The sequence below is a fragment of the Theobroma umbraticum genome, unplaced genomic scaffold, assembly GCF_002168275.2.
Source record: "Theobroma umbraticum cultivar Fairchild unplaced genomic scaffold, ASM216827v3 scaffold_25.0, whole genome shotgun sequence".
Taxonomy (NCBI): Eukaryota; Viridiplantae; Streptophyta; class Magnoliopsida; order Malvales; family Malvaceae; genus Theobroma; species Theobroma umbraticum.
Window position 1 is genome coordinate 127,343 of NW_018397282.1, and position 17,093 is coordinate 144,435.

At 34.0% G+C, this 17,093-nt stretch overlaps 2 protein-coding genes and 1 pseudogene across 3 annotated transcripts in view; 2 read left to right on the forward strand and 1 right to left on the reverse strand.

Annotated features, from left to right (window-relative positions):
• The first annotated feature begins 2,273 nt into the window (after nucleotides 1-2,273).
• On the forward strand, nucleotides 2,274-3,147 carry LOC110428134 (SKP1-like protein 14 pseudogene; annotated as a pseudogene).
• Nucleotides 3,148-7,616: 4,469 nt separating this feature from the next.
• Nucleotides 7,617-11,529, reverse strand: NF-YC2 (nuclear factor Y, subunit C2). Of its 2 annotated transcripts, XM_021443856.2 has the most exons (3): nucleotides 11,378-11,516; nucleotides 11,054-11,113; nucleotides 7,617-8,861 (listed from the first exon to the last, which is right to left on the reverse strand). In XM_021443856.2, exon 3 carries the CDS (start codon nucleotides 8,807-8,809, stop codon nucleotides 7,997-7,999), a length of 813 nt encoding a protein of 270 aa, XP_021299531.1. In that variant the 5' UTR covers nucleotides 8,810-8,861; nucleotides 11,054-11,113; nucleotides 11,378-11,516; the 3' UTR covers nucleotides 7,617-7,996. The 2 variants fall into 2 exon arrangements, with proteins under 2 accessions (XP_021299531.1, XP_021299530.1); XM_021443855.2 differs by lacking the exon at nucleotides 11,054-11,113 and having other exon boundaries at nucleotides 11,378-11,529.
• Nucleotides 11,530-15,179: 3,650 nt separating this feature from the next.
• Nucleotides 15,180-17,093, forward strand: part of LOC149526276 (uncharacterized) — a 2,178-nt gene continuing 264 nt past the window's right edge. Inside the window, exons 1-5 of the mRNA XM_089785587.1 lie at nucleotides 15,180-15,569; nucleotides 15,680-15,999; nucleotides 16,219-16,318; nucleotides 16,439-16,814; nucleotides 16,908-17,046. Coding sequence (XP_089641713.1) covers nucleotides 15,180-15,569; nucleotides 15,680-15,999; nucleotides 16,219-16,318; nucleotides 16,439-16,814; nucleotides 16,908-17,046 — 1,325 coding nt within the window. The remainder of the gene's footprint in view (nucleotides 15,570-15,679; nucleotides 16,000-16,218; nucleotides 16,319-16,438; nucleotides 16,815-16,907; nucleotides 17,047-17,093) is intronic.

Below are 17,093 nucleotides of genomic sequence, written 5' to 3' on the forward strand. Positions count from 1 at the left end.
TTTTACACTTGTGCCTTAATAGTAACAACTATCTAAACAAGAGATTGAGATTGCATATATATAATGACAAGAAATAGTAAATCTTACTCGAAATTGAAAAATTGTTTAAATCTAATCCAATTTGATAAGAGAAAGTTAACAATCCAAATTTGTTCAACACCAACTCAAATTGACATGTATCTAAATTGATTTAAAATCATATAATCCAAACTTGAAATTGAACTTACTCAAACCCCGATTTGTCTAAACTCAAACAATTTGAAATAACTCAAATTTTAATAGTCAAAATATCCCATAAGTCCTTGTGCTACAGGTTTTTTGTTAATTTAATCCCTTTGTCCCAAAATTGATCAATTTAATCCCTCTATTTTGAGATTTTGTGTCATTGAGTCCTTTGTCTAATTTTGTCCAAATTGATAGTTAGTGGTGTTGAATTGTCAAACAAATTTTTTTTTGAAAAAAAAAATTTCAATATATTTTGTGCCACGTCATAAGGATAAAAGTAAATATAACTGTGAAGTATATAAATTAAAATGAAAAAAATTTTATAGTACATGGATTAAATTGAATAAGCTTTGTCGTGTAGAGCTAAATTAAGTACCAATACCAATTTTTTGTAGCATTACATTTATGCCAAAAATATACTTTTACACATCAAAGTTTATTGTTTAGTAACTAGAAAGTAATTTATGCAGAAAACCTACAAACCAATTACACTACTTAATTACAAAAAGATGAAGTCTAATTACAAAAAGAATTCATTTATATAAGGAACCAATTGTTCACCTCCATACCAATATACAACAATATTGAGTCATAAATTTCAGGCATAAGGACATGAGCAAAACATATGCATACCTTTCAAAATTACATAGATGAACAAAATTGAGCCAAAACTTTTGCAACATATCCTTGTATTCACACTATTAACTCTACCTATTCTCAATATTAGTTACAAAATAACAAAAGAACTTCATGCTGCTTGCCTTACCTTTTTTGTCTATCAATTTATACTTAATCATTTCATTTATAAATGAGATATTATAATGTGATCAGCAATTATCATGTGAGATGAGACAAAAATATTATGATAAAGATAAAAAAACAAATAGTATTTTTTTATAAAAATATTTGAAATTAACTGTCAATTACTTAAATTTAAATTAGATTTAAATGAATGAATCGAACTCAAATATTTTTTAGCTAATCGTATATGTATAGTGTTAAAGTGATTTAAGCAGAGGTGGATCTATCTCACCAATGATGTATAAATCTAACTTAATATCTAACTAATAATTTTAACTTCTTTTCCATATATAACCTTATCTCATGGATACAAAATAAAAAAGATTATTTTATATAAGTGACATTTATAAATGTACAAGTAAAATATTGATTTTATTTAGTTATAATGTTTGAGAAAGTTCTTAAACTATTTAAAAAAATTCAAATAAGTTTGTCTTTTATTACATTCAATCAAGCTATTATATTTTTGTTTTAGATCAAATAGACCTTTATAATAACTGTTGACTAATTGCTATTACTAAAAATACCACTTGTTACTTTATATCCACATGATAATAATATAAAGAGTAAAAATTACCACATGATCATGTCATTATGTCATATTAATATGCCACATTATCATCAATTATAACATGTCAACATGTCACGTTAATATCACATTATATAGAATGACAAGTGACATGCTAACTAATAATAATTAATCAACTATTAATTATAAATAGAAGAATTTAATTTAACATAATAAAAAAGAGTACTTATTTAAATTTTTCTAAATAGCTCAGTTTTGTTTAAAGTATCACACCTTTTATTTACAATTCTTTTATACACCCAATTTCTATTTGAAGATTTAGAATTACTATTTTTTTAAAAAATAAATAAAAATGTTTATTGTGATAAAATATATAATGAAATCAATTAATTGAGTATTTACATTATTTGTTTTTAGATTATTATAATAGTTTGTTTAGTATGTAATTGAAAAAAAATAAAAAGAAAATACCCGTAGCCACATGTAAATAGTACCTAAGTAGATGAAAGAATATTTTTAGTTATTGTAGCATGCAATGTTTTAATTAAATCATCAAAGAGTAAATAAAATAATTAATAAAAGAAATAGAAAGTTTTGTGCTAACATAATTAAACTCTGACTTGGAAATACAAATCCTAAACCTTATTAAATTCTAAAACTAATTATTTTATTTTATTTTATTTATTTTCACTAATTGGCCTATAAAAGAAGCGTCACCCCTCTCCCACAGCACTCTCTCCCTCTCTCTCTTATACTGAACTTCGAGTCACAGCTCGTCTTCTCCCAATTCTCCAAATCCCATCAAATACCTAAACCCAACTACGATGTCGATGGCCGCCGTTGAGACCAAGAAAATTACCCTGCGAACCGCCGACAATCACGAGTTCGAAGTTGAGGAAGCGATAGCCATGGAGTTCGGCACAATCAAAACCTTCTTCGACGAAAACCCCGACGCTTCTGAAGATACCATCCCTCTCCCCAACGTCACCTCGAAGTGCCTCTCAGCCATAATCGAGTACTGTAAGTCCCACCTAGCCTTCCGTGCTCGCGAAACCTCCTCATCGATAGACGAACAAGTCAGGACTTACGACGAAGAGTTCGTCAAGGCGCGTGATAATGAGTCTCTGAAAGAGATGATCCTGGCTGCAAATTATTTGAATATAAAAACGCTTCTTGATATGTTGAACCAGGCCGTGGCTGATAGGATCAAGAATAAGAGCGTGGAGTATGTGAGGAGGTTTTTCGGAATAGAGAACGATTATACGCCGGAGGAGGAGGCTGCAATTAGGGCGGAGAACGAATGGGCTTTTGAAGGTGTCGATCCTGATGATGATTGATTGATGATAGGCGAGTTTCATTATTAGGAATTGTTTTTTTCTTATAAAATTTTCAGTTGATGGGGATTAAAAACAAAATTGACTGAGTACTTAAATTGGGGTATATTACGTTCATCTGATGTTGCTATGTTTTCGATAATAGTGAACATATTTTCCTTATGATTAATTGTTTGATTGTGTGAAGCCATTAACTTTTTCCTTTCTGTTTGGATTGGATTTGTTTTTCTGGGTTATAATCAACTAAAATTAAAATTATGTTTGTCTTGATCAGCTTAGTTTTACTTTTTGTTCTCCTTCATAATTAGAAGAGTTTTGGCTAATTAATGCTGGTATTCATAAGTTAGGAGAGTTTTGGTTAACAATAGAAGGAAAGAGATGAACATTAAAAAGTAACGAGTCAGATGTTTGGGTGATTGATGTCTAGCTTGGGTTTGTGATTGAGAGTAAATTCCATGGAAATTGTATCTATGTAATCACAATGGTTATTACCTTTGCCATGCAATGTTTATCACCCTCCAGGCTTGTGCCTTTCCCCTGCTTCTAGGAGCATGTTGACAGAAATTATGCTGCATATGTATGACTTGACAAATGCAACCATTCATGAATGGCATTGTTCTATAAAGTTTCATATGTTTCTGGCTGGTCTATCACTTTGATATTTTGCTTTAATGTGTTTTTCTTTGTTATGGTAGATTGCTTATGTTTTGTTATTCAGTACAAAAATTATCTTGCCTGGATTGGAACGGTTTGTAAATAGGAAGACTCCTACGACATTTAGTTTGAGAGGTAACCTTTTTATTGCTTTGGTGATTAGGGGAGCCATAGTTGATGAATCTTGTTAATCTAAGCTCAATGCAGTGGATATAAATTGGATTCAGCTTTTTGGTTGTTGATTTTTTAGAAATTTCTTGTTTTGAAATTGAATATTTGAATCCAACTTATAGCATGTTTGGTATAGGGAATAGCTAAGCTATTCTTTGTCTATTTTCATGTTTTCTCTTTACTTTCGTTTGGTATACAATTTCATAAGGAATAGCTATTACTTAGTAATAGCTATTTCTTTAAGGTTTTATTTGGTTCGCGGAATAGGTAGGAATGGAATAGAATAGTTATTACGTGAGAATAGTGTCACGGGTCATTACTCTCTCTCCCATAAACGCGTTATGGGGGTGTGCAGCTCACCGCTTATAAAGAGCCAGGACCTCCCGTTCCTGTTTGATGTGGGATAGAGGTAGTTTTCTCGTGACACTCTCTCCCACCCTATTTCGGCAACGTCCTCGTTGCCATTGGCCACCCTACCTACCCTGAGTCTCCCTGGGCTTGGGCGCTTTGGCTTGAAAGTGTCACGAGGACCCACATAGATAGGAACGGGAGGTCTTGGGTTCTTTATAAGCGGGTGTGCTGCACACCTCCATAAGCGCGTTTATGGGGAGAGAGTAATGACCCGTGACAAGTGGTATCAGAGCGGACCGGACCTCGTCTGACTCACGTCAAAGCGCTCGAGCCCAGGGGGACCCAAGGTAGCAAGGTGGTCGACGGCAACGAGGACGTTGCCGGAGTCGGGTGGAGAGAGTGTCACAGGAAAGTGTCTCTATCCACATCAGACAGGAACGGGAGGTCTTGGGCTCTTTACAAGCGAGTGTGCTGCACATCCCCATAAGCGCGTGTATGGGAGAGAGTAATGACCCCGTGACAATAGAATGAGGTAGGAATAAAATAGAATAATTATTATGTAGTTTGATATGACGAATGGAATAAGATAAGAATAATTATTATGACTTATTGCAGTACTTGGTGGGTAACAATAATTTTGAAATAAGAAAAGAATATAAAGTAAAAAGATAAAATTATCTTTTATTATATATGATTATTTATTTTTATTTTATTTATTAAATATTAATAATTTATAATGTAATTAAAATATTAATAATTTATAATTTAAATATTAATATTTTAGTATAGTTTAATTATTAATATTTTAAATATTAATATTGTATTTATGATTTAATATTATTATGATTAAAATATTAATAATTTTTAATTTTTTATTTATACTCATTAAAATTTTCATATATTAAAAATTTAATAAAGAAAACAATAATATTTTAAAATATTAATATTTTACTCATATTAATATTAATAATATTTATATTATATATAAATATTAATATTATAAAATTTATAAGTATTTTTTTTTTATTTTTTTCTTTTTTCCTTTCTTCTTCTCCATGGGTCGGTCACCGGAAATGTTACCTGTGTAATAAAACGTCGATCTGGCGCACCATGTGGCCGGATCTGACACTAAGGTGCCAGATCAGCGTTTCCTACAGCTGGATCTCACACTCCATGGCCAAATCCAGTCGTGGGGATTTGGTCAAGAAACACCAGATCCGATGCTTCCTGTGTGTAGATTAGGTCGTAGATCCCAGATCTGATGTGAAACATCCATCGTTGTCGTCGTCGTCGCCGGTGCTATCTCCAGTGATAGTGTAAGTTAGAGAGAATGAGAGAGGCAAGACCATGAGAAGAGAGAAAGGAAAAAAGAAAATGAGAAGAAAAAGGAATATTTATAGGTCTAGGGTTGTAATATTTTTAAATTATAAGGAGTATTTTAGTCTTATCACATTTTAAGACTATTCCATCAGTCATGGAATAACAAAACTCATGGGGGAGTTCGGGTTTAGTTAAGTTTGAGTTTTACTTTATTTTAAAGAATAGCTATTACTAAGTAATAGTTATTCCTTATGACATTGCATATCAAATGGAGGTAAAGAGAAAACATGAGAATAGACAGGGAATAGCTAAGCCTAATGATTCCCTGTACCAAACATGCTATAAAATGAAGTAAAATTCAAGTTTAACTAAACTCGAGCTCTTCCATGGGTTTTGCTACTTTATGACTGAGGGAATAGCTTTAAAATGTGAAAAGATTAAAATATCTTTTATAACTTAAAAATATTACAACCCTAAACTTATAAATATTTCTTTTTCTTCTATTTTTCTTTTTTCTTTCTTTCTCTTTCAAGTTTTTTTCCTCTCTCATTCTCTCTAACTTGCACTATCACCGGAGATGGCACCGGCGACAGGGACGATAATGGAGGTTTCACACCGGATCTGGGATCTACGGCCTAATCTAGCCACGGGAAGCATCGGATCTGGTGCTTCCCGACCAGATCTCCATGGCTAGATCTGGCATTTCACGGTCAGATCCAGTCGTGGGAAGCGCTAATCTGGCGCCTTAGTGCCAGATCTGACCACATGGTGCACCAGATCGGCGTTTCATTACATCGATAACATTTTCGGTGGTCGGCCCAGGGAGAAGAAGAAAAGAAAAAGAAAAAAGAAAAAATTAGTTATAAATTTTAAAATATTAATATTTTATATATTATTTAAAATTTATTAATATTAATATGATTAAAATATTAATTTTTTATTAAATTATTAATTATTTATATTTAACAAATAAAATAAAAATAAATAATCATATATATAATAAAAGATATTTTTACATTTTTACTTTATATTTTTTTTATTTTAAAATTATTATTACCAATCAAACACTGTAATAAGTTATAATAATTATTCTTGTCTTATTTCATTCATCATACCAAACTAAATAATAACTATTTTATTTTATTTTAACGTAATAATTATCTTATTTCATTCTTACTTATTTTGTGAACCAAACGAAACCTTAGTACATTTAGTTAACCATTGGGGTTCACAATATGCAATGATGATGTTTTGATGGTGTATGACCCAAACAGACTATTAAAGGCAAGCAGATATAAGGGGTACACGATATCAGAGGCAGATATGTAGTGCCGCATATTAATGATTAATGAGAGATGAGGTGGATCTTCTTTGATATAATATTTTATTACTTGGGGTACTTTTTGGTAGAGGAAAACAGGGTTATTAAATATAAAAAGAAAATAGAATGAAATGAAGAAAAATATTTATATTGTTTATATAAAAATGGAGCAATTAAAGAGAAAATTGATGAAACAGAACATAATGGATTGTTTTGATTATATTTGACTTTTTTTGGTCGAAGTTAACAATTTGAATTTAATCAGATGGAATGCAAACTACTTGAAATTCTCTGGATTTGATTAATATATTTAGATTAAGTTTGATTTGATTGTAAAAATATTAATAACTTGAATTTAATGTAATTTGAATATGAATTCAGCTGAAATCTAAAAAAACTTAAAATTTAAATCAATTTAAATTCAAAATATTTGAAAAGGACAAAGTCTAATAATGTCAATCCGAAGTAAAGAATTAAAACATTTCGGTCTGTCTGACGTATATTTGCTTTCTCTGGAATCTCCATCCACAGTGTGTACGGCCATCCAGAATTATCATGTTTCATGTTTTTAAGTAAATTAAACTCATTTAACCCATATGTAACACGTTTAATCTATTCATGTTAATTCGTATAACTTGTTTAACTCATTTGTGATTCTATTTAAACATACAAATTAATGTTTTTAAATAATTTGTGTGTTAATTATGTCAATATTTATACGTATAAGCATTTAAAATCCTACCCTATTTTTACTTAATCATATCATGCTTAAATTTACTTGCATAACTATTCATATCATAGTTAAGCACTGATGCCATCAGGACCAGATGTAAATGCTCCTCTCAATGCCCGTATCCTGATGGCTAGTGGTAGCCAAGTTTTACTTGAAAACCCTACCAAGAAATGGATGAAAACGCATAAAATAACGTTTGATTGTCTTCAGGAAAGTACCAATTCTTATCAGTTCCAACTTACAAGTGCCTTCTAAAGCTCTTCCAACCTATTTTCAAGCAAGCTAATAATATAATGGCCAAGATCCTTCCAAGCAAAAAATGCTCGCAAGAAGCACAAAGAGCAGGAAAAATCATGAACCAAACCGCAAACCCGAATGCATTACATGTTAAAGCTGCCATTGATTGAAAGCGGCACCATCCACTTTCAATGTTACAGCTTGTGCCTAACCTACGATTACAACCTAACTATGGATAAAGCAGTGCTAGATTTGATTTCTGACTCAGAAATGTCACTGCAACAAACCAATTACCATGTATTGGCGCTCCTCCCTTCTCATCAAGAATCACTTTGCTGCTGTTGAGATTGCTGATGCTGTGGCTGACCTTGGGGCCATGGCATGAAAGCCATGGGTGGTCGAGCCTGCTGGCCTGGATACAATGCAGCTTGATCAACAGGCTTTCCCATTATCATCCCAGAGGGTCCTACAGGATGCTGTGGGACATAGTAATATGGAATATCAGCAGGTGAACCAACTAAAGGAATAGTGGCCTTGGTGACCCCAAGTCCCTCCTCTTTCAACTCATCCCTTGGAATAATATCAACTAAGAAATCAAAGACGTCAGTCCTTGAAATGGCAGCTGCGATATCATTCTTCTGTAGTGTCCTCCTTTTGTTCTCTTCTGTATGGATCCAAGAGCGTAAAGTTAGCTCTAAAATGAACATTTCACAAGCTTTTGCAAAAATAACAGGAGCCTCTGCTGATATCATCCGCACATCTTCATCCGCTTTCATTATCTTTTTGATCCGGGCAAGTGGGAGACTGTGATTCTTGAACTCGGTTGTTTGCTCAATTTCTTGCATTTGGTTGGCCCAGAACATTTGAAGCTGCTGCTGTTGTTGTTGCTGCTGTTGATGGTGGAAGTGCTGAGCTTGTTGGTAGGCAAGTTGGTGTGGAGAACTAGAGAAAGCAGCTGGAGGCTGAGTTGGTGAAGGGACTGCTACTGCTGGAGTACCAGAAGCAACCATGGAAGCAGTTTGGTAAGGACCAGTAGAATATCCCATCTGGCCTGCACCAGGTACAACTCCCATTACAGGCTGTTGTTGATGCTGTTGATGCTGCTGCTGTTGCGTTTGTTCTGATTGATCCATGATAATTTAACAGAAGCTCCTTTTAACCTTGTTCTATCTTCTCATTACCGTACTGTTAAAAATAAAGATAACAAAGTATACGTCAAGCAGTTAAAAGCATATTGTTGCCAACATATATGCTTCAGACCACAATTTTCAAGATTATATATATGTATAATAAGCAAAAAAATGTGGGTGAAGAACAGCAAAACTGTATCTCTTTTATGGTTTTACCACTCTCCTGACAAGAAGCATTGCTTGTTGATAATATCCAAGGCCATAAGTATCTCAAAATATACAGTAAATCAAAAGGCATTAAGATCAAATGACAAAAAAAGACTAAATCTCTATTATTAAAAGGGCATTAAGATCAAATGAAAAGAACAAGACTAAATCTCTATTATTAAAAGGGTAAGACAAACTAAGCTGACACATCATACAAAGATGAAATGGATTCTACTCAGGTTTAAATAATGAGGAGCTCCTCTACAAGAAGAAGAAGCATTAGAGATTAGGAGATACTTTCCTCACCATGAATACCCAACAAAAATAACAAAATTTTTGGCAACCAGCACATATGGAAGGATTTCCATCATAGAATAGACATACTGACTGACTGCAAATTCATAAACTAATATTTTCCCTCCAATGTTCCTTACTTTCAAACCTCATTCCTATCAAAATAATTGAAACTTTGGATGGACAGTAGTAATTTAAAAACATATTAGGTCAAGTTGAGCTTGAACAGTATCTCGCTTAACCAACGGAGAGCTCCACCTTCATCTCCTCCACTTCATCCTCCCACAAGCTTGCAGTACCTTTTTACTTTATCTATTTTATAAATTAGCTTTGCCACTATAGCAAATAATTAGGCATACAAAACCAACTGAATAGGGTTGCTCAGAAGAAGAATCCATCTCTGCTGTTTAGGTGGTTGTTACTAATAATAAAGTCTTTCTATGTAAAACACTGAAACAGATGCTATTAGTATATGTGAAAATCTGAAGTTGAAACTTTTTTCTCATTTGGCTGTTCAAGGTAGATTGTTGAACTAATTCATTGACAATCATGAGTCTTTCCACTGTAATCTTAAGAGAAAAAGGCAAATGTTTGAAGTGCTGATCATGTGATTTTTCCATAAGTGACTATTACATCCAAGCAGTCATGTTACTTTAGGTCTAACACTATACAGCCAAAGCAACAGAAATGTATCAGAACCTTAAGATAATAAACTGTCTCTCACCACCCCTGAATACAATTATTTGTAGACCATGGAATCAGGTATCTCTTTAACATATGACTTGCTTGACCTGATATTTCGTTTCTCTGAATCGTTCTAATGTTTTACATAGATTATTTCTAATAATGTGATTCCACTAGTTGTTGACAATTATATTCAATACAATCTCCTAACATTAGCTCTACCTAGCCACAGACAAGAAATTTTTCAGAACCTTATGATAAATGAAGCTTACTCTTAAGATGTCCAGAAATACACATTCATCACATCAACAACATGCCATCTTACAGCTAAGCCCTTTGCTCATAAGTTGAAGTCACCAAACAAAATAATCTAAACCCAAAGAGAAAGTAATAGGATCATTTATTCGCGTCCTTGAATGTATAAAAGTATATCTAGAGTGGCAAACTTAAACTCGTGTTTTCAATTTGAGGAGCCAAACCTGTTGAATTTCAACAACTGAAGAATTTATCATAGCTACAATTGGGAAAAAGGATAGCAAATTTGTTTTCTTCCTCATACCCTTTGCCCCCCACCAGTCCCCTTTTTCATTTTAGAGGATAATCGAGAGAGCACGACAGAAGTTAAGATATAATTAACCAATTCAGGATTTCAATTTAATTTCAGTGCAGATTGAAAAATGGAAAGGAAGATGCAGCAGCTAATCAACCACTTCAAAGCCACTTGTTCATTCCAAAAACCCAAATGCTATGTACAATACAATTGGAAATTAAATTACTTAAATAAGGTCCTAACCTTTCAATTACACTTAAGAAAAATTGGTCATCTAACCGTAAAGGAGAATCCTTCAAGTACAAATCCAAACCCTAAACTTGTCAAACAACACCATGCAATAGACATGCATGAGTCTCATCACAACCAAGCAATTACAATTTTAATTTATAGCATAGAAATTAAACAAATAATAAAAACCCAAAATTTTATTTCTTTTTTCATGCCTAAATAATACCGAATTATTAAGAAAGAAAACCATGCATGCAATGTAAAGGAGGTAAACTTCTGACCTATTTCATCCAAACCATAACCCCGAGCTGCTCTGCTTGCTTCCTAAGATTAACTAAGAACTGAAAACAAACTTAAACAGTTTTTAGAACAATAATTACCCAAGTTTTATTATTTTAGCTTAAGATTAGTTGTCACAAAGCCTGACCAATTAAGAAGATAAAAAAACTAAACATAATTATAAAAAAAAATTCTTTTTCTTCAATTTGGTTATTTTCCAACGAACCAAACAAGAAAATACTAACTCCAGAAAACCAAAAAAAAAGAAAAAGAGTAAAGCCAAAATATATTAATTTTATATAAAATTAACCAAGAATTTCACTTACCTTTTGCAGCTGAATCTTCCCAGAAACCTCTTCAGTAACCAAAAGTAAAAGAAAGAAACCAGAGAGAGAGAGAGTTAAAAGGGAGGGACTGAGAGAGCTTTTGAATGCGAACTAAACAAAAGGCAGAAAAAACAGAAGTCTTTGAATTTCGAAAGGCTTCTGGGGGTATCTCTGTGAAGGACACGTGTCGACCAGTGAGGGCCCTGACTCTGGACAGAGTTTCTTCATTCCACGTGGCTAAACTTAACTGGACAAAAGGTCAGAGGAGCACTCCCCCATACGATCCGGCAGCCCTGGCAAGTCTTGTTCAACGGAGAAATTTAGTCAGGATGATAACCGCATGGTAACGGCGTTAGTCCGTATGAAGCAACCCACCTAACATTCCACCCCAATTAGATAACTATTTTCTCCCTCCAAAAGCTTTGCTAATAAAATAAAATAGTAAGCATAAGTTATGCTTTTTTGTTTATGGACTCAATCAAAAATTTAAGATTTTACCTAACAAGTGATTAAAGAATAATTATAATATATAAAGTTATATATATAATAACAAAAATAATAAAAAATTAAAATATAACAAATATTATCACTAGCCACTTTCTTAACTCTGCTTTTGATGAATCCAACCTTTTATATATGATCTAATCCAAAGTTCTTTTAATAGTTTCCATTTTTTAATTAGCTATTTTAAATGTTTATTTATCTTACAACCTCATGCATAAATTACCACTTGAAGTATAAAAGATGTCAATAGATTGCTAGGATCTACAGGATTAGAGAATCAATGGAGCGAAATAGCCAAAATAGAAACAAAATAAAAATCCATTCCTCTTACTTTTGGATCCCCTTAATTGTTTAATGTTAAATTTTTTTTTTATGCTGGAAGTTTTCGCAGAACCTAGTTACCTTGTTAAAGTTTTATTATTAATAATAAAAAAAAATGAAGTGAAGGGGATCGAAACGTGACCTCAAGAATTACATTAGCAATAAGGTATAAAATTCCTAATATAGGATTAACTTCCCTTGCCATTATTGCAAAAGGATAGATAATTAACCTGTGTACAAGGATCTACGATAATTTTGGAAAAAAGAACATTACACGTAAATATATAAAAAAAAAGAGTACTACTTCTTTACAATTATTTAAATCTAACATAACCTAAACCAATTTTTTCTAATCTCAATATGCCTCGTAGTTTCCCAAAAGGCACTTTACATACTTGAAGATCCTAATAGTCATGGGCAAGGTTAGCAAACAAATTCGTTGCTTGATTACCTTCTCGGAAAATATGGGACAACCTATAGGAGAAATATGTAAGCATTTTTTGAATATTAGCCAGTAAATACCTACTATCATGTGAACCTCGATATCTCTCTCTAAGCATTTGTATCACTGTTGAGGCATCCATTTCAATCCATAACTGTGAAATGCCATAGTCCTGACACAATACCAATCCTCTGTGTGGTGCTAGTAATTCTGCTCGAATGGAATTTTTTGCTTCAAAATTCTCATAAAATCCAAATATTAATGAACTTGTATGATCCCTCAGAACTTCTCCACCTACTACATTTTGAGAATTATGTTTTGAGCTACCATCAGCATTCAGCTTAAACTCACCTGTTAATGGTTTTTTCCAATATAGTATTTGTGGTGGAGATAATGGGACTATTTGAAAAGTCAAACCCCATACTCGAGTGATCTACAAGTCTCCTCGCCATTGCCATTGTTGTAATTGATTCCCCTGGAATAACTAGTGAATGAGTTTCAAAATTCGCCACACCTCTATACTAGAGTACATACCTAAGTTCTTATGTTTCGTTTCATTTCTTTCTAGCCATAGAAACCAAAATAGGAATAAAGGTATTAAAGTTCGGATATGGCCTTGCTTAATATAGTCACCAAAATATATCCATGCCCATATAATCTGAAGAACATTCTGTGGGTTTGTGATATAGATTTGAAAGAATTTTGCAAAATAATTCCAAACCTGTTTAGCAATCGGATTGTCCCACATGGCATGCATAAGTGATTCCTCTAAGTTGCAGCATTGGCATTTAGTGGTTAAGGAGAATCCTTTCATTTTCAATATCATCTCGAAATGAATCCAATTATTTAATAACCTTCATAAGAAAAAAGAAATGGTAGGAGGAATACTTTTATGTCAAATAAAGCTGAAAATTGGATTCCTCAATTATCGTTGACAAATTAAGTCCCAAGCAGTTTTGGTAGAAAATTGCCCATCCGAAGTTGGAACCCAATATGCTATATCCTCAATAGATGTATCGATTAGAATCTGCATAATTTCAACTCCAAGTTCCTCTAGCAATACATTGTTCAACATTTCCACATCCCACTCACCATTTTTGAAAAAATAGCATACCTTTGTCATGTTAGATGTAAAGGCAGGAAACTTACGTACCAATGGTTCATCCCCCATCCAACAGTCATGCCAAAAAAATAAATTTCCCCTTCCAAGCCACCATCTCATGTGTTGCTCAGTATGTGGGCAATAAGCTACCATCCACTTCGATGTCTGAGAATCATTGAGTTTTGGTTAGATATATCTCGGAATCTTACCAGTGCAGTATTTGGCTTTCATAAACTATGTCCATAAACTAGTACAAGTCTGGAATCTCAACCACAACTTCATACTAAAAGCTTCAAATACATCACTTAAACTCCGAATGTCTAATCCACCTTCAGAGGATGGAAATATGATTTTATGCCATGAAGCCCAATGAATTTTCCATGCTTTTGTAGAGTCTCCCCACAAAAAACTATTAAATAATCTCTCAATCTTTTTAATGATACATATAAGAGGTCTAAAAACCTGAAGTAAATAAATGGGCGGTGAAGATAATACACTCCTTAATAGAGTTATCTGTCCTCCATGAGAAAGAATTTTATTTTCCCATCTTGTGATTCTCTCCCTTATTTTCATGATCAGATCATCAAACAAAATTACCTTCTTAGGGCCTTTATAGAGAGGGGCTTCCAAATAAATAATAGTTAAGCATTGGTGAGTGAATATATTGAAATAACAGGTGTTAGCACAGGGCGTGTAACACGTAATGAACATGGTGTGTAACAATTTTTGAACTTGCGTGTAACATTTTTGAGCATGGCATGTAACATAGTTGAAAAATGGTGTGCAACAACATGACAGATAAATTATAGAACACGGCATGTAATGTGTAAAATGATTGACAAATTTGAAGTTTTCAAAATTGCAATGGGGTTCCAATTGTGCGACTTGTGATAAGACATGGTGGTCAGTGGGTGGATGGCATTTACAAGGGTGGTGACTCACAAATGCGGGGGGTTAGGAGTGATTTGTCGTTTGAGGGCTTGAAGAAGCTGGTTAAAGAAGTTGTTGGGGTAAACTCAAAAATGGATGAGATTGAGTTACATGCATTGATCAGTACACCCGGAGAGCTATGATGCCTAATTATCAAGGAAGATGAAGATGTTGCTTTAATTTTGCTAGAATAGAGGAATGTTTCAACTGTGTATGTCAGCATTAAGGGACGCCAAAGAAATGTTATGTCACATCAAGAAGCTGAACAACATGGTAATTAGCTCAATCAAAATGAGATTTACAATGCTTCACACATATGACAACATTCGGTCCATAACCCACAACAATGACAATTGACATATGCAGAAGAGTTTGTGCAGCCCGGTAGAGAGACGACATTCACAGAATAGTTGACTACACAATTCTGATCAGGATGTGTATCAAACAAATTACTTGCTTTTATCCAACCAATGCAACAATCGGGTGAAACTATAGAGGGTGTAATGGCATTTTCAAATGAGAATATCACACTTGAGAACAATATTGCAACGTTGGAGGGTGACACTATGACACTCAAGGATAATACTACATCTGATGAGGGAAATGAGGATTTGTTCCTTGTCGGTGAAGATAGATTTAATGAAAATTCAGATGATGGGCCTGATGACATTTCAGACTATGATTGGCTTTATGATACTGACATTCCAATTTGCAATAATGTCAAAGGCGAAACGGAACCTGTTGGAGGTGTTGATGTAGGAGATGTATATGTAGGAGATGTATGGTGTGATGACCATATACAAATAACCTCATTGCTGATGAGAACGAGATTTGTTCCCCTGATACACTGCTGGATGACAATTATCAAGATACAGGAAATGCAGGGATATGTCGTATGTGGATAATTCCAAGTGCAGAAAGGTTCTCCTTCTAAACAGTTACCACTAAGGAGTCAAGACGTGCTGATGATCGCTTATACAAAGGAAGAATGTTTTCTTTGAAGGCCAAGTTGAAACGAGCTTTAAACATATTCGCTTTAAAAGAGCATTTTGGGATAAGAGTAAAAAGATCATGTAAAGGTCATTATGAGATTAGTTGTAAGGACAAGGTATGCAAGTTCGGTGTGCATGCAATGAAGTTACTTGAAGGAGAATATTGGCAAGTTCGGACGTTCCACGAAGTACACACGTGTATTGTCGATGGTTTGCAAGGGCAATTCCCCATGGCGAGTGTGAAGATAATTGGTGAACTTATGTCACACAAGCTTCAGGCTAGTAGAGTAGCATTGAGACCTAAGGACATAATTGGTGAGATGAGGGTGCAGTGAGGATTGGAATGCTTGTATGGTAAGGCATGGCAAGTGAAGGAGTATGCGAAAATGCTTAATTTCGATCCCCCGGAGGAGTCATTTCAACTATTACCCTTGTACTTTTATATGTTGAAAAAAGAAAATCCTAGCATAATCACTGCAATGGCTACTAATGAAGCAAAAAGATTCAAATATTATTTCTGGTTGTATGGGGCTTGTTTTCGGGGGTTTAGGGATGTAATGCGTCCTACGGTTGCAATTGATGCAACACATTTGAAAGGCAGGTTCAAGGGTGTTCTGTTTGTTACTATATGCAAAGACGCGAACGAGTGCGTATATCTAGTTGCATTTGGCATCGGCCATGTTGAGGACTAAGAATCATGGACATGGTTTCTTATCAAGTTGTGTGATGTGGTTGGTTGTCCTGAAAACACTATGTTCATTTCTGATTAGCGTCTTGATATTAAAAAAGCAATCCAAAATGCATACCTAGAAGCGCACCATGGTTTATGTGGTTACCACTTGAAGAAAAACTTTAAGAACAAGTTCAAGCACGATGACCTTTTCATGATTTTCACCCTTGCTCGAGATTGCTATAAGATATCCGATTTCAATAGACATATAAACCATCTTCAGCAGATTCACATGGGAGCCCACGCTAACCTTATGAGAATAGGCCCTGAGAGATGGGCACATGCACGTTCACCAGCTAAGCGATACCAACTCATGACATCCAACATTGCAGAATGTGTTAACTCATGCTTGAAGCATGCAAGACAAATGCCAATCACTATTTTGATCGAGTTCATTAGAGACATGTTCAGCGTTGGTTCATGATCGGTACGAAGACCTCAAGGTGACCACACCCTCACCTTGTTTCCAGGCAATTGAGCAAACGGTTAATGATGACATTGCTTTGTAGTTAAACCTATAATCGAATGGAGTTTCGAAGTTAAAGACAGGAAGATGGACGGACTTGTAAACCTGTCGAAGAAGACGTGTTCATGTTATGAGTTCCAAACAGATTTACTCCCATACAGCCATCCCATTGCAGCAATAAGGTCAGAATATCTTTTTGCTCTTTTTTCTTATTTGAACCCTAATTGAC